The sequence below is a fragment of the Aristolochia californica genome, unplaced genomic scaffold (assembly GCF_029961685.1).
Source record: "Aristolochia californica isolate CCGP_79_NKW_82.1479 unplaced genomic scaffold, dmAriCali1.0.hap1 SCAF_8, whole genome shotgun sequence".
Lineage (NCBI taxonomy): Eukaryota > Viridiplantae > Streptophyta > Magnoliopsida > Piperales > Aristolochiaceae > Aristolochia > Aristolochia californica.
In genome coordinates this window covers 1,453,691-1,474,196 of record NW_027182279.1, presented here as the reverse complement: position 1 = coordinate 1,474,196, position 20,506 = coordinate 1,453,691, and the positions used below count along the sequence as shown (strand labels likewise).

Below are 20,506 nucleotides of genomic sequence, written 5' to 3'. Positions count from 1 at the left end.
AAGCCCAGGCATCTCCCCTTCCTTTTCTGAAACCGCTTTTTTCTCTTCTCATCTCTCTCTCTCTCTCTCTCTCTCTCTGTGACAAGCACGGTATTTGAGCTAAAACGATAAAAAAGAGGGAATTTTGGGAGCTCTGATTCTCGGCAGCTGCGCTGCGGAGTGGGAGGAGAAATGCTCTGGCTTGAGCTCTCTCGTGGCGACTTTGTGTAAATGTTTCTGCATTGTCAGGAAGTGGAGGAAGGGGGGATTTTTTATTTGTGATTTTTTTGTAGGGAAATTGGATTTTGGGTGGTAGCTGCCTAGGTGTGATAATGGGGGGAGGAGGGGCTGGAGCGTCTGAGAGGCGGCTAGATCAGACGCCAACGTGGGCAGTTGCTTCTGTCTGTGCGATTATTGTTTTAATTTCTATTTTTTTGGAGAAGATTCTTCATAGGGTGGGAGAGGTAAGGATGGATCAATGAGTTTGTGTTGTGGGTGTCCCTGTGTGGGTTGTAGAATTTGGTCTCTTATTTGTTTGGTAATTTGTCATGAAATGAATTCGTTGTTTGTTAGTTGTTAATTTTTTTTATTTTTTATTTTTGGCTCTGGGTTTTGAAGGATTGATGTTTTTCCTCCCTCGCGAGAAGTTAATTTTATCGTTTTTTTTTAAAGGTGTTGAACTTGGATATGATTTTTTTTTTTCGCTTGTGTCGCACCTCCGTTTGATTTTATGAGACGAATGTCGTTTTCTATGTAGCATGCAATTCGATAGTTTTGTTTTGCTTTGTTTTATTATGTTGGAACCCAAGTCGGTCCGTTATTTTCTGCCCTCTGTTCAAAGAACACGGCATTAGCTTGTTTTCATACAAAAAATAAAAAAAGATAATAGCGTGTCCCCATTCTCTGTAATGTCTGTGAGATTGCTGAGGCTTCTTTTGGCTTCAGCATCGAGGAGCACTTCGTCTTGCTTATTTTCTTTGTTGGAATTCAATTTCGGTGTTTTCTTTTTTTGATTTATTTTAATATAAAATTGTAACTGAATTTTGGGATTAGCATCCAGAGAGGAATTGTTTTCGCTTGGTGTAAGACTTTAAAACCTCAATGTTTCATTTGAAAGTATATAATTTTAGAATGTTGCTTTTTTTTTGTGCGTAAGAAACTAGGGAAATCTCTTTCTGCAAAGTAATATTACCTGTGGTAGTTCATCTTCCTTCTCTTTGGTCTTTTCATTTTTCCTCAGAATTTGCGGGTCTTCAATTCCTAGTTGCTTGGGTGTTTTTGGTTTCAGTGGTTTACAAGAAGACGTAAAAAGGCACTCTTTGAAGCTCTTGAAAAGGTTAAAGCCGGTAACTACTGAATTCTGTTCTGAAAATTGACTTTCTGTTTATGTAATTTAAATTTGCAAGGAAAATATCTGATTTTCACCTACCTCAGTATGATGTGCTGAATAAGCTCCTAACTCTCTTTCTCCTTATTTGTGCAGAATTAATGATTCTTGGTTTTATTTCCTTACTCCTTACATTTGGGCAGAGCTACATTGCGCGTGTCTGTATTACAGAGAAGTCTGCAAATACAATGTTGCCTTGTTCACTTAGGGCAGTCGAAGGGATTGGCCCACACACAGATGCTGATACTCATGCACCAGTTGATCCACATGCAGACCGTGGTCATGGAGATCATGAAGAACATGCATCAGATAATCCACATGCTGAACATGAAAAAAATGGAGATCATGGAGAACATGGAGAGGATGGTCATTGGAGAAGGATTCTATGGGCTAAAATATTAGCAGATTCGAGCTTACAAAGGAGGAAGTTATCTGGTGGTGCAACTGGTAGTAAATGTCCTGAGGTGGGTTGCTCTTCCTGTGTCTTCTTACAGAATTTCTTTGGTCTTCAATGGAAATAGAGGCATCCCTAACTCTTGATTTTATGGATCCCAAATGGGAAAGATGGCCAGTTGAATCTGAAACTTACCAATACTCTATAGTAGCTTGAAGAACTATTCTTTTAAAATGAAATCTATAACAAATTTTCTACTGAAGAAGTATTCTCTGTCCAAAAGATTTTTATTTGGAGGACACTATAGAATATTTGGATTTCTGCTACTGACTCTTGTGCTTACAGCGTCAAGCTGGAAAATGGATTTGGCATAGGATGACCATGTCATTATCAATGTTCTCCTGTTTGTGTATGAGAATTATCATTCTTGCTTAGCACGATTGTTGCTTCAAGGATGTACAGTTTTTGAGCTGTAGAGCAGGTCAAAAGTTGACCATCATCTTATTAGGTGTCATCTGTGTCTATGTATGAAATGATTGCTAATCTGTGTTTATCCACATTTTTACAGGGGAAGGTTTCACTAGTTTCAGCGGAAGCGCTACATCAGTTGCATATCTTCATATTTTTCTTGGCAGTCTTTCATGTGGCATATAGTGCTCTGACAATGACTCTCGGTAGATTAAAGGTGGGTCACAAGTTAATATTTCCGGGCTTTTAAAAAGAGGGTTCTCTAAACTCTTGGAAATTCTATATATCAAGAAGTCTCTTTTTATGCAGATTCGTGCATGGAAGGAGTGGGAGAGAGAAACTTCATCCCTTGATTATGAGTTTTCCAATGGTATTTATTATGCATTTTTCATAATTGGCCCAACATAGTTGGTACTAGGCTCTCATAGTGATGGTTATGATCTTTATAATCTGTGTTTTAACCTTTGACGTCGTTTTTATTCCTCTGGAGATTTCTTTCCCTTTGTTCAGAATGCTCTAACTCCTTTCATGTACAAGGATACAGATCCTGCAAGATTCAGATTTGCTCATGAGACATCCTTTGTGAGAGCACACACAAGTCTCTGGAATAGGGTTGCATTTTCATTCTATTTTGTAAGAAACTTCTATTCTTTGAATCTCTGGTTACCTTTCCTGTAAATGTTGTAGAGCAGCCAATAAGGTATTGGAATTTTCCAAACCAGAAAATCATTGCCCTGAATCATTTCTTTTTGTTATTATTTTTGCCATCATAACCTTAATTATGTTTGTCTGTACTTCTTGAGTGGTAGCCTTCATATCTTTGTCTTATAGGCAATAAGTTCTTGTGCCAATTTCTTGCAGGTAAGCTTCTTCCGCCAATTTTTCAGATCAGTTCGTAAGGCTGATTACTTGACAATGCGCAACGGTTTCATTTCTGTAAGTTACTTAGCAGCAATTTTTCATCATAATTGCATGACATCTGTCTAATATATTGATATTCTCTTTCCCTCAGGTTCATTTAGCACCTGGAAGTAAGTTTAACTTCCAAAAATATATTAAAAGGTCATTGGAAGATGACTTTAAGGTTCTTGTGGAAATCAGGTATTTTTTTTTTAAATTGTCCTTTCTTTTGCTGCTAACTTCACCTCTTATTTAAACTCTTAAAGCAAGCTCATCTGAAGTTCCCAGCTGATCAACGAAGAAAAAGCTTTTCAATTTTTTTATCAGTTCAAGATCTAGAAAGAGCATTAGTAGAAAACTAGGAGAAATTGAAATTATTAATATTTGGCCATGATCAGGTGATTTATGTTCCATGCATTTATTTCAAATATCGAGGCTGAAGCATTTGCATTTTTTTCTTTTTTTAAGAAATAAACTCCAAATGTGGAAGATGTTTCCAACAATATCTGATCTGAAAATTATGCATCCGATGTGAGCTTCATCTCTTTACATATGTTTGGGAATAACATTATAACAGTCAATCTAAGTTCTATTAGCTATTTATGTTAATTTCTGTTTTTAGTTTCAACTTTACTTAGATGTCAATGTTTAGTCATCAAGTGGCAGCATATTTCTACTTTATAACATCCAAAATGGAAATTTCCTCTCATCTTTCACTTTGATGACTTCTCTCTTGCTTTAAACTTTACCACCCCTGGTCAACTTTCCTCTCTTCTTTTTCTGCTGATTGTTGTTGAATCATGAGACCCTCAGATGAACTATCATGTTTACAGTATATACCATAGACTTTAACTTAAACTTCAAAGCAAATTGGAACTTCCTTTTCCTTAATTCACAAAGAATTCAGGATTCCATTTGAAAAATGAAGAATTCAGGATATTGCATTTTCATAATTAGGAAACTCTGAGTGATTCCCTTCACTCATAGTCGCCTCTAAGTTGATGTTTCTGTTCCTGATTTCCAGAATCATCTGAAGAACTATTGGATGCAGAGAAAAGAAGTTGACTTGATATCTTAGTAGAAATTATCTATTCATTGTGCTGAGGTCCTGATGAATCTAGAGCCTCATTATGCAAGATGAAGAGTGAAAAGTACCAAGAGAGTGGGAGGGAGAGAGATGAAAGAGAAGAGACCAAAGAGAATTAATTTATAACTAAAATTCATTGAAGATTGATTTCTATTAGGACTCTCTATTACATAACTCAGTAGGATTTAACCTCTTAAGTTTCCTAACAAGGCAATGTTTCTTCATTTACTTGAACATCCACAAAATACTAGTGATGGATAGAAGGATAGAGCTGTACATAGAGGTGTGAAAGGTATACGGATGAAACGGAATAGGCTATTCCATATACCGTTTTGATTACCATTCCGGTATTCCATATCCGTTCCATCTGATTATTTTTTAAGGCATATTCCGGTTCTGTTTATTTAACGCATAAACGGGTAAATAAACGAAAATTATTAAAAATTAATAAAGATACAAAATTCTTCAAAATAAAAAAAATTATTAACATGTTTATAATGTTTGAAGATATTAAAAAGTCATATAACAACATACACCACAAGCTCTCCTTACATAGGTATATAAAGAATTACAATAATACCCTTACATAAATGGTAAACGGGTAAATGGGTATGGAATAGGTATTATCCAATTCCATTTAATAAACGATAAAACAATAAATGCGTCAAATTACCCGATTACATATATGGATAAGATTTTTTATTTCGTCTGTTCCTTTTAATAAATGATGGACAAAAATTTGGCTAATCAGAATAAGCCAAAATGTAGACTTCATTTTTTGGAAATTCTTTGTTTCCTATCCTAAAGCAATAAATACTCAATATTTACATCCTTGAGAAAATATTGGCTTCCGAACTTCAAGTTGCAATAGCTAGTGACTGATTTCCTGTACAAAGAATGGAAATCGCTCTGTCCTCAAATTTGAGTGGTAAAACATTGCCTACTTATATCATGCTCGAGGTATTAGGCAGTTGAATTTTAGAAATAAAAAAACGAATGTGTTTGATTTTTAGTGGTTCCCTCTATTTAGTGAACATCTTATTGCAGTATCATGTGGTTGAAGAAACAAATTGAAGGGTATCAGTTTGGATGGATCCATTTATGATCCAATTTATTTGGATGGATCCATTTATGATCCAATTTATGTCAAAAAGAAAATAAATTTTGGGCATAACAAAAATTCTAGATCTCCTCTATTTTTAAATCAGACTGCAAGGAATTGTCAATTTTTTTTTTTATTAATCATGTTCAATACCATGGAGGCATCATTCAGTTGGTAGGCCTGGACTTTTGTGTGATAACTGCATGTGTCATAGAAGCAATAAGTTTCTCAACGAGAGCATAAACAGAAAGGAGCTATCATTTCTCTTATGTTGTTTTGCATGGTTAAGCTGATCCTTTAACTAACCTGCTGTAATTGTCTTTGTTAAATTGGGTCGAAGGCCCTATCCCAAAATAACTAGCCACTTAGGAAACCTCTTCTGCCAACTAATAAATACAAGATCTTTATACTCACTAATGTATGTGGGACTATCCTTAATACTCCTCACGTATAGGCACGTAGATAATTTTTGGTAGAGGACCTCACGTGGTGGCACGTGGATAATATTGGTGGATGCCTACATATGAGAACCTTGCTTTGATACCATGTTAAATTGGGTCGAAGGTCCTATCCCAAAATGACTAGCCACTTAGAAAACCTCTTCTACCAACTAATAAATGCAAAATCTTTATACTCACTAATGTATATGGGACTATCCTTAACAGTCTTCATTCCTCACATCTTTGCAGTCCTGTATTATGGTTTTCAGCAGTCTTATTTTTGCTTCTCAATTTTGAAGGTGAGCACCCCTCTATTTTCTTGACCTTCCATTGTACTCTTTATTCTATATATTCACAAAGTTTCATCCCTGGGCACCTCTTTCAGGCTGGCAACTGTTGTCTTGGATTTCCATAATACCCGTAATTGTAAGTATTTTTCCTTGAAACAGTAAATGTACCACAGTTTCTTTACTACACCCCGTATTACTGTTTTTTTTCTTTTTTTTTGAAACTTTTACAGATTATCTTAGCTGTTGGAACAAAGTTACAGGCTATCATAACAAGGATGGCTCTTGAAATCAAAGAAAGGCATGCAGTTGTTCAAGGGATTCCCCTTGTGCAACTTGGAGACAAACATTTTTGGTTTGGTCGCCCAAAATTTGTTTTGTTTCTGATCCACTTAACAATGTTTCAGGTAACAAATACTCTTCTCTCCTGGATATGCTTTTCAGGCAGAGATGCAACAACAGTGGAAAGAACAATAACAACAGCAAAAATCCATATAAATGACAACAGTGATGATGATTGGTTTGTAATCAATTTTCCTCAAAAAGCTAAGAAAGGAACATAGGACTACTAGGAACAAAGGCCTAGGGTTAATTTTTTTTTGCTTTTATACCTCAATTTTCTAGCCATGAGTTTTTTAGTCTAGTTACACTGCTAATTTCTGAATTCTGTTTCTCTTTTATTTGCTTTCAGAATGCGTTCCAAATTATATATTTCCTCTGGATATGGGTAATGCTCATTTCCTTTACTTGGAAACAGTATCTAATTATTATGTTCTCCTGGAATATTTTTCCTGTTTCTTTTGTAATACTTTGCATATTCTTTTCATCTTTAGAAAAATAGTATGTAATGTGGTTCCGTTCCTGTTTGATTGTTATGCTTTTCTTGAAGAAAAACTAATTATTTTTATTGTGGTTGACCAGTATGAATTTGGGCTGAAATCTTGCTTCCATCAGAACCTCCGGCTTATAGTTGTTAGAGTTGTGCTTGGGTAAGCTGTTTTCATCACTCTTAATGTCAAGAGTTTAAAAATGCTCATATGCATTTTCAGTTTGGAGCTCCAGTTTTGGTGAAAAAGTGTTTACTTCAGACACAGAGTTTTAGTACTTGATGATTTTATTCACAGTAATTGAATTGGTACCAAGAGTACTAGATTTTTTCTAAAAAAGCTTGTGAGCATGGAAAAAGAATCTGTATGCTCTTCTATTTCGTGCTTCCTGCATTACATATCGCCTTTGTTCCTTTTGGAAACAGCTGCACGCTTTATGAATGACCTTCAGAGTAATTTTTCTTGGTTTTCACCTATGACTTTATTGTTTGACAGACAGGCCATTTTTGTTGTTAAAATACTATAATTATATACTACTGACTGGTACCCAAATTGGGTTCAGTACTTATACCTCTTTTTCAATATTTTTTTCTGTTCATGTCTTCAGCAATGTCAGTAACACCTTTCCATTTTTTAAGATGAGAAAAAACATTATTAAGAGAAGGAAAGGTAAAATAGAGTTCCCCAAAGAATACAGCAGAAAAAGCTACAAAAAGATGCAGAAGAGGAACAAGAGGAGGATACAATGTCAGTAATGTTAGTAATCTTTGTTCTCCAAATGTTCAAATTAAGGAGAGGATCAGTTAATCATGGATAAATGAGTGGATAGAACTCCTAAGAGCAAGGGTTCAATGAGGGTTAAGTGGATATTGGTTCATAGCTTATCGAAGTGAACTAATCCTACCAATGCAAACAGTATGATTTGTGTAGACAGCAGATGATAGATTAATTCTAGCAAATTGAAGAGTAAACAACATGGAATGATAGACATCTATGTTATTTGGTTTAAGCTGGGATCATTGCCATTACCTCCCAGCTTGAGGGGGAGAAGTACAAGAATTACAAGAAAGAGGTATTTTATATGTTGTGGTAATTTTAATGTGACAAAAATATTCAAGAAAGGGGGAGCACAAAGATGAAGTTTTTGCATCTATGAAGAAATTTTTACAACAAAATAAAATTGAAAACCAAGAATCCTTTTCATTGCAAGCTGAAGTTATAAACTCCAACTTGAGGGGGAATGTTGAAGAGAAGATATGGAAGCCTCTTACATGACTCTCGCATTAAGAAGTCTTACAAAGCCAAAATTATTATGGTAGGATGTCTCATAGAAGAGTTTCAATTTAAAGGTGTTTTAGTTATATTAGTTTTCTATTTATGTTTAGTTATTTAATTATGCTAGGACTTATCTTTAAGTGTTAGAGTTTGCGTGTAATTGGGACAAGGGTAGTTTAATTGTAATTGGATTCTACTACTTTCCTCTATTATAAATAGGGGTTCATGTACTCTGATTACAACAAGTCAATGAAGTATTTCTCTTTTCCCTAAATTCAACACTAACATGTGTACAGTTTGACGGATTCTCCAATTTTTGCTTGTAAAAATCAAGATTTTGGTGAAAGAAGAGGAGAAAATTAAGAGAAAAAGGACAAAAGAGAAGAAGAGGTTTCTGAAAAGCCTAAATGGCGTCCTTAGGAATTGTGCACAAATTCCCAGACTCCTTAAATAAGTGTTTTAAGTTATAAATTACAAAAATGCCCCTACACACTTAATAAACTTTAATCTCCTTATATCTCCCTAACTAAACATCCTATGTACATGAAAATTTAACCACTGATATAATTTAACATGCAAAATAAGATTATATCAAGAAAATTAACCACTGAAGTGGTAAAATGACCAAATTACCTTTGGATGTATTTTCTAACATTGCTATTTCATTCATCAAGTTACATAAACATAATTCATGTTGCGATGCACTGGAAGATCTACTTGACATTTGGATTCATTACATAGATTATTTTTTCCACAAGTTAGTAACATACACAAGTTTTGGTGTGGTTGGCGCAGGGTATTTGTGCAATTTGTGTGCAGTTACATCACGCTTCCATTATACGCACTTGTATCTCAGGTATACTCACTCTTCTTTGTTATGATATTGTCTCAACTCTTGTTGTGTAAAGAAAACAATAATGTCTTAACTCTAAGTTTGAGGTATTGAATGTCAAACATGATAATAAGGGGACATTAGGTCACTGGTAGTTCAGGCATAAATGCTATTTCCAGGCTTTGTCAGTTTTTCTAGGAGCATTCCTGTACACTCTGTAGTGCAAATTGCCTACTGTGAGTTACCAAAACTGACCAAAAAGAAAAATGAAACAGATGGTTCATAGTCTTCTTTGTTAATATTATTAGTGACTCATCAATATAACTCATTTATGAATTGCATATTGTGAGATATCAAAACCAGTGTCACAAAACCCAGATCTGACTGGCTGGTTAAAACATATTCAATTGGACTTGGTTCCTTGTCCGAGTGATGGGTCTTTTTGATTGGTAAAAAGAGGAAAACCTGGCTGACTTGGCTGGTGTGCAATTTTAACTGGTAAACTGGGTGACCAGGCAGCTGGGGCGCTATCGCTCCACTGGGAGAGGGTCTAGTTCGGCTATGACACGGGAGAAACTCCACCTTCACTGCCGTCTCTCTCGCCACCAGGGGGAAGGGGGGGTTGGAGGGCAGCAAATCCTTTCTCTCTAAAAATCTTGATTTTGTGGAGATTTGCAAAGAGGAGGGAGGGGGCCGCCATGCCTCCTTCTTTCACCATATTCAATTGGACTTGCCTGCATCTCATAGGTTTTATAACATTGATCAAAACTAACCAAAAAAGTAAATTTCTCCACTGACTTGGAAACTCTTAGCTAAAACCCTATATCGTTGCTTTGTGAGAATTAAGTTATTTGTTTCTTTCCAATGACATACTTTATTATGATTTTTTTTTTCAGATGGGATCACACATGAAGAAATCTATCTTCGATGAACAAACATCTAAGGCCATCAAGAAATGGCGTATGGGTGCAAAGAAGAAGACGGAAGCTCATTCCCCTCCAAGGACACTTGGGCAGAGCCCTAGTGTGAGCCCCATTGGGTCTCCAGTGAACCGATTTCGACGATTTAAATCCATGGGTCATGTGGGAGGTGGATCTGATACCCCTTCCAGGAAGAGTTATTCAGACCAAGACGTTTCTGAAATGGAGGGAGAAAAGGTCCCTTCAAGAGCCACATTGATTGCCAATGTGGAAATGGAGGGCATGTCAGGAGAACACAACAATGAAGGGGAATTAACATTTTCAAAGCCATCTTTATCCAGAGAAAGAAGCCTGTTATAGCCTCATTTGTAAAACTTCTGAACTTAGTAGTAGTGAAGACAACAAAGATGACTGTAGAAACCTTCACATTTGATTATTAGGGAGGATGCAAATTTTTGACTTTCAATATCACATAACAAGGTAATGGCTTGTCTATTTCCTAGGGATTTTACATTGTAAAAATCCAGATTTGGGTGAATTAAGTTGAGAAAATTGAGAGAAAAAGGAGAAAAGAAAAGAAATTTTTTTTGAAGAGTCACTTCACGTTCAAATCGTTTTACGAAAGAGTTAGGTGCCGGAAAGCTTTATCTACACCTCTCTATCTTCTTGCTAGTCCCCCGTCCGTTTCAACGACCAATGGCTTCTATAAAGAGCTTGGAAACATTAGCCTCGGCTCTTCCTCTACCGCCACCGAAACTTCAACGCAGATAAAATGCGGACTCCAAGTTTCCTTCAAGTACCCAGTCCAAGAAGATCCACTCTTCTGTTCGCTGTGCTGCCTCTCGGTTTCGTTGCTCTTTGTCCACCTTCCTTGGCCAGAGATAGAAGGACCAAGAAAGCAATCCCTCTTGAAGATTACGAGATCAGTTGTTAGTTTCTCGACCTTTTTACTAGCTCAATTCGAATCGTCAGTGTTAGTAAATGTGTCTAATTTCAAGTGTTTAAGATGATTTTTTATTGTTTAAGACAATGTGTTATGGTGTTTCATTTGTTTTGGGCGCCTGAAACGGTTTAAACTACGAATTTTGTTTGTTTAGACTCCAGAGAGTTGGGTATCTCTCGACGTTCATTCAAGTTGAACATTATTATGGGTTTTTCTTGTTTTCATATGCTCATGGATGAAGCCTGCATGTTATTATGGACTGTTCTGGTTTGCTAACTTTAGTGACATACATGGGAAATGCTCTTCCTATTAACGCCTTGTTACAAGGCTGTCTTGTTTAAATGACCTTTAATTTAGAATTTTTTTGTTAGTACTAGTACAACTGAATGTGGATAGTAAGTAACACCTCTAGTTCCTGCAAGATGTTTGATCTTTGGTGCATAGCTTAAAAAGATTGAAACTAGACTACTTTTTTGCTCTGAATTTTAGTAGATGTGAAACTAGATGCTAGTGAGATCTCTTACTCGGAAATTTCGAAGACTACCGAATTGATCTGATGCTAGAAAGTAATGTCTGAGTTTGATTTTAAGCTATCTTTCTTTTGTATCCATATATGAATTTATCTACATGGCTGAAATTTTAATTTTTGTGTCAAGCCAATGGACTGAAGAACTACGATCTAATTGAAGGCAAACAGCTGAAAAAGGCTCAACTGTCCAGGTTTGTTTATTTCAAAATGAACAGAACCTTCACTTGAATCAGTGAGTTTTTTTTTGCTAGAAAAAAAAACCTTACCAATATTTTCTTTATTCAATTTTCTTTGTAGGTGCACTTTGACTGTGTATATCAAGGTATTACAGCTGTATCGAGTCGAGAATCAAAGTTATTAGCTGGGAATTGCATCATTGCACAGGTCATCTTCCAATAATCTACAGTTTATGTTCTGTTGCTGTTTTTGATAATTCTAGTTATTCTGTCTCGAGAATGGCAAGGTTTGGCTTTCTGCTGCTCAACATTAGTAGCTTGATAATGTATGCTGTTTACTTTATTTTAAATGATCACTGGGTAAAAAATGATCAGAATGTCAGTAAGAAATCTTTGATTTCAAATTGTTTTTTCAGCTGAACAGTTGAGAGATCATTATTCATATCACTATCCAGTTAAACTGTTGACAGGTCCTAATTCATGTAAGTACTAAATTGTTCCTAGTATCCTTCTGTTCACAAAATTAACAAAGAATAAAATAATAAAAAATTGTGGATTTCGGACAAGTCGGAAAAACCATAGCCTTCACCATTTGGCAAAGCTTTTTCAGTTGTTTATGATGAGAGATATGCACACTTATGATGAATATATATTCTCTTTGTGCCAATTTATGCAAGTGAAGGAGTAAATCAAGTATTGACACTTCATTAATGTTAAAGTAGCCTTATGAATTCAAGGTCGGGGCACCTCCAGGCAAATAACAGAAACAGGAATATGTTGACAATCCAAATGATCTCTTTTCTGCCCAAGCTGCACCTATATAATACCACCCCCAGCAATGTTCTTAGTAACTGAAGGAATGAAAGTAGGAAGGAAGGTGAGTTTTGCACTTGTTTTATTATATATTTGTAACTTAATTGCAATTACTAGCTATATCATGTTTAAACATTGTCTTAGTTTGTTGAATTGCAACTTCTAACCAGAGGACTGTAATTGTGCCTCCTGAAGCTGGCTATGGCCAAAAGGGAATGAAAGAAATTCCAGTAAGCACCCCATTTGTAGTTTTAAAAATGCTTTGCTACTTCCTCCTCCTCCCTCTTAAGTACTAGTTCATTGTGTCTCATGTCTAGGAAACTAGTGAGCAAATCACCTTGTATGCGAGTTGAATTGATCTTCCTCGACTGTTGGTGTCTGTTTGCAGCCAGGATCTACTTTCGAAGAGCTTCTACAAGTATTACGAATTCTAAACATGTTTGTTGTCAATGATCTATCTAGAAAAGGAGTCTGCCTCCTTGATATTATTCTTTTGTAAGGTATTAGATTCATCATCCTTGTTGATTGAATTTTCAATAAGCTAATGTTACAATTCATCTATGTTTTGATTTTGTAAAAGTATGCAATTTGCTTGTTAGCAAAAATGAAATTGAAAGAATGAATGGTCTAATGAGCAGTACAGGAAGGTTTTTGCTTCTTTTAGTACCAAGAATTTGCTGCAAAAAGAGTTTTTCAGTAGAAACCCTAAACACTGTTTCAGGTTTCAATGGTAACTCTCTTTAAACTCGAGAAAAAAATGTTCAGTATCTTCTTTAAATAAGTTATTTTGAAACCTTAAACCCTAAACCCTAACCCTTAAATCCTAAACCCTTCTTTAAATAAGTTGCATTTTCTTTTCCCTTGTACTCATTCCTTGAGTGGGATGAGTTGTTTGTTGTTTTGCAACCAGGTCAATCCTCCTAGTCACAAAGCCACGGTTTAACCTATGGGTATTCCTGCCTGGTTGACCTTCAACTCGGTTGGGTCAACCCAAATTTGGGAATGGGTGAGTCGATTGGAAGGATCAAATTTTTAGAATATCCCCAACTCGCCCGAGTCTAAACTTTTGGACTAATAAAAAAAGCGAGCTGACTTGGGCAAGGGCCAAATCGGTCCCGAGTCGGGGTCAAATACCTTGTTTTAACCCACTTCCTTTTTCCCTTAAAATTTCGTAGTTCATACCAGAATTCCCGTGAATTGAAGCGTAGTTATACAATATCGCAGGGGTATATTCGTACTAAACGTATACACGGTGCTCATTACACAAAGTACACATTAGACTGTCCGTTTCTGAGGCTCTATCGTGGTCTCGTAGAATCTTACGGAGGTTTTAGACTGTGTAAGGGTTCAGGAATTGTCCTCCGTGCGGGCCGAGATGGCATTTCGATTAGCGTGCGTGCTCTTCTTTTCGATCGCGATATTCTGGTCCTCGGCGAGCGCCGATCTGGTCCTGTCGAGAGTTGATCGACGGGTTAGTTGAAAACTTTCAGCAATCTCCCTCTAAACTCGATCACTTTTTATTCGTCATTTTAGAATCTACATTCTTCCGTTTTAGTTAATTAGCGCAGAGTGCAATACTTCTGCTTGTTCATTGAAATTTTTTAGAGGGGTATTTTGTTTTGCAACTTTATTTATCTGCTTAGAAGATTATATGTATTAAGCATAGTGTAAAAATGGACTCCGAGTAGGCCTTTATGCACCACCGATGTGCTTAATGAGTATATAGGCAAGGAGGTATATGCCAAGCTAGGTCCTGGTCAAAATCCAACCACCTTTCTATATTACCTCCATTTTCTAGTCAGATCGTGTTTCCTGTCGGCGATGATTACCTTAATTCATGCTGTAGACGCGGGCTCAGAGCATTCTCTGTATCATAAATATCAGACCAGTGACTGTATAATTCCGTTTTTTTTTTTTTTTTTTTTTGGATGTTATCAGCCAGATAAATTACTTAACCCAGGTGAATGGTTTTATCACTGTCAATGTGGGTAAGGATTTGAATTTCTGTGAAGACAGCTGTCTCTGAAGAACTTGTTTTTTGTTTTCTTTTGGTTAATCTTTTGTAGTTTATTTTATTCATGTTGGGGCCTAACTCTATGTTTTTATGGTTGCAGATTGATTTAACTTCACATATCATTCGGGTTTCATCATCAATAAAGGTGTCAATTAATGTTTTTTTTTTTTATGCTACATTTAATTTTTCTGTGTTCCTATCATGAATGTTTGATGTTCTTTGTTGCCCCCATAAAATGGCTTTTATATTATTGGATCTAGTTGATCATATTTGTACTCTTTTAGGTTTTACTCATGCGGGAGCATTCTATATCTCCTGATAACACTTTTATCTAACTCCCAGAAACCTAACCACCTTTTGTTTATATGATCGTCTTCCTTGTGATCTGCCTTGACTTTACTGTCACGAAGAATATAATATGCCCATTGTTAAGTTACCCTTTCATGTGAGTGTTGTTTATATGTTGTAAGTTTCTGGGACCTCCATAAGAATGAGATGCCAGGGCGTAATAGTTGCCACTTATTCTTTTCGTTTAGCTTTTTAGTCTTGGAGGTTTGTTAATTATTAAGCCCTATGATAGGGCACAAGGTGTTGGGCATGTCGTGAACATGTTATTATAACATCCCTATTCATTTGAGGGATAATGTCAGCTCTATTAATGTTTTTCCTCTTTAACTTCATGGAGTCTTTACTGAGCTTTTTTCATTTTCTCCATTAGCAAAATTTTGACTGGCATCACCTTTTTTTTAGAGAAAGGTGTGAATGTATTACTAGAAGAAAAAGTACAAATACATACCTTACTGTAAAAGGCCTTCCTCCACAACAAGATGTTGGACGGAAACACCTAATCATCATTATAATCAAAATCTTGTTCCAGTTTAGAAGTAAGCAGCATTTGTTTTGGTGATTTTTTTTATCAAGTTGTTTATTTGAGTGGTATCTTTGAAATGAAACAATCTCATTACTTATTTATTTGTGTTCCATCATCTTGGTTCAATCAGTTGACTGAATTGCTCCTTTTTTTCAAGGTTGAAAATGCAGGACCAGCTAAGGCATCAGAGTTTTTGTTGGCGATCCCTGATTTCCAGGCCAAACATTTGGCATATTTATCAGCTTCAAGTAATGAAGGAAAAGGGAAAACAAAAGGGTCCAATCTTCCCATTGAAATTGTCCACCCTGAAGGAATGCCTCGTAATTTGACATCCTATTCAGTTTCTTTACTTAAGGACTTGGAAAAGGGAGATAGTTTGTTGTTGGATATTATTTCAGTTTTCACGCATTTGCTCCAGCCATTTCCCGCGGAAATTACCCAAGCCGATGTTCAATTGGTCTTATTCCAGGATAGTGCTTTATATCTTTCTCCTTATGAAACGAAATTCCAGACACTCAGTGTAAAGGTGCCAAGTCCGAGAGTTGAATCATTTACAAAACTGCCGAACAGCAAGATTGTAGATAAAGAGATCAGATATGGTCCATATGAGAATGTTCCTTCATTTTCATACAACCCAATAATTGTTCATTTTGAAAACAATCAGCCATTTGTGGTGGCTCAGGAGCTAGTGAGGGAGATTGAAATCTCACACTGGGGAAATGTACAGATCACTGAACATTACAATCTTATCCATGGGGGTGCTCATCTCAAAGGTGGATTTTCCAGGTTTGTTCATGTTTTGTGTTGTTTGCTTCAGTATTATTTAAGTTGATCATATCTTCTTTAACCAATTTGCTCTCTTCTGTTGCAGGTTTGAGTATCAAACTAGGCGAAGCCTAAGGGGCGCATCATCATTTAGATTTCTTACTGCAAGACTGCCTCCAAGAGCACATTCTGTCTATTATAGAGACCAAATTGGAAATATTTCTACTTCTCACCTGTGGGGTGATTCTAGAAAGGTAAATCATTTTACCTATTGGGAAACCCTTATATTTGAAACTGTAAGTCGTATTCATGAACAAGGAATATGCAAGTCGTACTGAATGCTGATATTTTGAGGTTTACTGGTTTATTCTTGCATTTTTCTTTGCAGACTGAACTGGAAATTGAACCTCGATATCCAATGTTTGGTGGTTGGCACACATCATTTACTATTGGCTACGATCTGCCACTCCAAGACTTTTTATTTCAATCTAAAGGAAAACGTTTTCTTAATATCTCTCTTGGTTGCCCTATGCACGAACTAGTCATAGACAATCTGATTGTAAAGGTAACTGCCTGTCATACTTAATAGCTATACATACTAAATATGCATGGACTAATTTGATGATTTTTCATAAGGATAACACTTGCTTTTTGTGGTCAAATTTCTTTCTTTTATTTTAAATATTATAGTAAAGGCTTTCAGTTTTGGCTTTCTTGAAGAATTGAAAGATGCTCAGCAAGGTAAATCTACCTTTACTCCACTCTTCTTCCTGCAACCACTAGTTGTCCATGCACATACAAGCATTCAACTTGCCAACTTTTTGTCTTTCCCTCTTAGTCCCACCGCTGGTTGCTGACTTTGATCACCAGCTGTTGCCACCATTTTGTTGGCTACCACCGGTGCCATCATTGTTGGCAACTGCCCCCTTGCTACCCCTTAACTCCTTGTCACTTCTCATCCCACCTAGAAGCACATCCGTGCTTTGCCTCCCTCTCTTCTTCTTATTCATGAGATGACTAAAGCGATGAATTTTCCCTTCTTCCTTCTGACCCAAGGAAGGTTTCTAGTGTGGCTGGATGATGGAACCTGTATTGAATGAAGTGAAGCAAAATTGATTACTTTCCTTTGCTAAAAGTTTGCCAAACTTGGGACCTCTATTTATTTTGTTCGGAAGCAGACTTTCTGTGTGAACATCTACAAGTAGTTCTAGTGAGAGGAAAAATTAGATGGTATGTAAAGTTGGCTTCACTCCACAAATTAGTGTTTTCCTTTTTTGAGAAGGGTGAGAGTTATTCCAGAAAAATAGAGAACAAAATCTTGCATAACAATGAGAGATTGGAGGGACTGCCCTTCTTTAGCAAGAAGCAGCCATGCTATTGGCGGATCTTGGTGCATGAGACCAAGAACAATTGAATTCAGAAAGCATGTCTAAAATTTTATGGTAAAACTGGCAATGTTTCCACGTGGCTGGTGGGTTGAGCTTTAGAGTGCCATCCAACGACGGTGCTTGAGTCCCCTTTAATTGAAATGGAGCTATCAATTGTGTTCTTGAAGATTCGGAGACCTTGTCTCAGGCTAAGAAGCTTGGCAGTGGCAGACTCTGCAGAGATGATTAGCCCTGAATAGGAAGTAAAAAAACATCCGATCTCAGCAAGCCCCAGACAGCTGAAAGTAGTACCATCAAAGTTAGGCTTGATAACTCCACGAGGAGGCTTCACAAATTGCAGCTATTCCTAGTGGTTAAATTATTCATGAATGTGTACAACCCAATGAAAAACTACCATAAAGATTTGTTGAATTACTTTTAACAAAGTTGTGCAGCCAACTTCACAGACTTAGCGCATCAATATGTTGACCCCAGAATTTGTCATAGTAGTCACATGCATGTTGGTGAAGGTAGAATTCCTTTTGCTAGATGAGTGAAATAAATAACTTAAACTATATATTTTTATAGCATGTAAATATATACTGTGTGCTTGAGATGAGACTCTATGCCTGTAGGTTGTGTTGCCTGAAGGATCGAAGGATATCTCTGTGTCCGTCCCATTTCCTACAAAACAGTGGCAAGAGGTGCAATTTTTTTTCCCAGAATAGTTTGGAGTATGAATTTAAACTTATCTAGTTCTGAAATTCTGATATTGGTATGGAAAAATTGCTGCATGTTTTAAGAGTTTGATTTCATTGCAGATAAAATACTCGCATCTAGATATTACAGGGAGACATGTGGTTGTACTACAGAAAAGTAATGTTGTGCCAGAGCATAATCAATATTTTCAGGTACAAATTCAAAACATCTCCGTCAAGCACAAGTTAGGTGTTACATGTTGTAAAAGCATTCATGGCTGGTATAGTATGTATTATTCTGTGGATATCATGTTTGAGGTCACTGAATTCATTATATGATTGTTCCATTAGAATCAATCTTGATGATTTCAACTTCTTTGGACGATGAAGTACAATCAAATGTTGTAATGTCTCTTGCTTGAAACATGTAGTTTGGTACCTGAAAGTGGAGAACTAATGATTGTAAACTTGATTTGGTGATTGCTCTCTCTCTCTCTCTCTCTCTCTCATTTGCTAAATTTGTGGAACAATTTGTGAATTCGGTGTGGTTTAGCTTCATATATTTGTTGTGACATCTGCTGATCTCCTGTTACACGGCTTTTCATTGGATTCATTTTTTTTGTTAAGTTGATTACATACACACCCCACCCCATACCCTCATGAAACTTGAATCCACCAACTTACACTAAAAACTTTTTCCCCTCCCCCTTGTGGTCATTCAGCCAGAGGCCCAATCCATGCCTTCCTTCATAATTTCATGGAAGTTTATTGATTTGTATTTTCATCACAGGTCTACTACAAATTCAACAGCTTGGCACTGCTTCAGGAGCCATTTATGTTGATTGTAGGCTTCTTACTACTCTTTGTTACATGTATTGTGTACGTGCATTCTGACTTGTCTATTTCAAGGTCGTCCCCGTCTTATTTGGCAAAATTACACTTGGAAGAGGTAAGCATAGTTTCACCACTTTTCTTCTGCCCATACAATCATTTTTAAATACAGAATATTTTTTTAAGACTATATACTCAGCTTATAATATGACCATTTACTCCTGAGTGTAGGTGCAAGCAACAGTTCAGCAGATTCAGAAGATTGTTTATCACTGTTTATCCATCCATGATAAGCTAGAAGCGTCCCTGCGAGAACTGTCTCGGACTGCAGATGTTCAAACTTGTAAAGCAGTTCGCAAAGCTGCAGATGCCTCTTTGAAAGAACATGCTAAAGAGTTGAGAGCCTTGATGGGGTTTCTGCAATCTTCGCCTCAGGCTACTTCAATCTGGCCAAAGGTTCTTTGAATGTTCTATCGTTTTGTCCTTTCTGGCTCCTCATATTATGGCCTTCAGAAGATTATTTTTCCTTTTCTGAGACAACCATAGCTTGTTTGCAATTACTCATCCTAGGCAGATCCCACTGACTTCTAGGTTTATAGGGGTTTCCAACCTGGACTTAAGGAACCAAATTTGGCACCTGAAAACCTGATTTGGTTGCCGAAGTCAGATCAAGACTCATGAGTCTGGTGGTTGGACTTGGGGCAAGTTGGCTGTTCCTCACCCAGAATAGAAGGATCAAGTTTGAATATGACCTGCCCCTTCCTGAATCGAGTCATGGGTCAACTTGCTAGTTGGAAAACCATCGTCTACATGCAACTGTAAGCTTTCACCGGAGAAAGCTTTCTTTTTCGTTTTATTTTCATCTTTCATACATTTAAAACACTTATTTATACATAGAATTATAACCGGATTTCCTCTGATTTCTCAGATCGTATTTCAGTTCTTGGTTAAGTTATACTGTTCGATGGTTAAGAAACTCCTTTGGCTGCAGGTGGAGGAGCTGATCTCCAAGGAGAAGGAGATGCAAGAAAAGCTGATACTGAAACACACGACGGTGGTTGACTCTTATGAGAAGAAGGCCAGCGGCCGCGAGATTGAGAACCGGGTTGCCGCCCTCCAGCAAAAACTTGCATCCCTGAGACAGGAGGTTGATGATCTGCTCGATGTCATTGACAATATCTGACGTCTTTCTAAGTTACAATCTGTATATGCTCCTTGTTAAAAACCTCGACATACGAATTTTGTTTTATTTTGAGAAACTTCACAGTGAACATCAACATACGAAAGTTAGCTACGACAATGACTGGCCCTGTAACTGTTAGAAACTCTTCTCTCTGATACCGGGGTTGGCCTTCTGGAAATCCCAAGTGTATTGGTTTACCCTCCCTGCTCCATCAACCTTGCGCCGCCAGCAGCACCAAGAGGAACTGCATTGATATAGAGATCCTACCAGTGATGTCGTATCCGATCAAAATTTTAGGATTATTAATTTGTATAATTTTTAAAATATTTTTAATTTAATTATTTTTCTCCTCCGTTTGGAACTCCTTAAAAAAAGAATTTGATTATTATTATTTCAAAAAATAATTAGCGAAAATAAG

At 36.7% G+C, this 20,506-nt stretch overlaps 2 protein-coding genes and 1 pseudogene across 2 annotated transcripts; all 3 read left to right on the top strand.

Annotated features, from left to right (window-relative positions):
- Positions 1-311: 311 nt before the first annotated feature.
- Positions 312-10,383, top strand: LOC137938766 (MLO-like protein 9). Its single transcript, XM_068783799.1, has 15 exons — positions 312-443; positions 1,268-1,325; positions 1,463-1,830; positions 2,329-2,445; positions 2,538-2,598; positions 2,773-2,861; positions 3,090-3,164; positions 3,241-3,329; positions 6,007-6,056; positions 6,143-6,183; positions 6,278-6,451; positions 6,736-6,771; positions 6,966-7,033; positions 8,942-9,002; positions 9,875-10,383. The coding sequence occupies exons 1-15, from the start codon at positions 312-314 to the stop codon at positions 10,256-10,258; spliced, it is 1,803 nt and encodes a 600-aa protein (XP_068639900.1). The 3' UTR covers positions 10,259-10,383.
- Positions 10,384-10,667: 284 nt separating this feature from the next.
- LOC137939389 (peptidyl-prolyl cis-trans isomerase FKBP18, chloroplastic-like) lies at positions 10,668-12,858 on the top strand (annotated as a pseudogene).
- Positions 12,859-13,666: 808 nt separating this feature from the next.
- LOC137938706 (dolichyl-diphosphooligosaccharide--protein glycosyltransferase subunit 1A-like) lies at positions 13,667-20,303 on the top strand. Its single transcript, XM_068783713.1, has 10 exons — positions 13,667-13,830; positions 14,474-14,518; positions 15,402-16,030; positions 16,116-16,263; positions 16,398-16,574; positions 18,012-18,080; positions 18,198-18,287; positions 18,865-19,023; positions 19,137-19,361; positions 19,897-20,303. Exons 1-10 carry the CDS (start codon positions 13,735-13,737, stop codon positions 20,086-20,088), a joined length of 1,830 nt encoding a protein of 609 aa, XP_068639814.1. The 5' UTR covers positions 13,667-13,734; the 3' UTR covers positions 20,089-20,303.
- Positions 20,304-20,506: the final 203 nt, after the last annotated feature.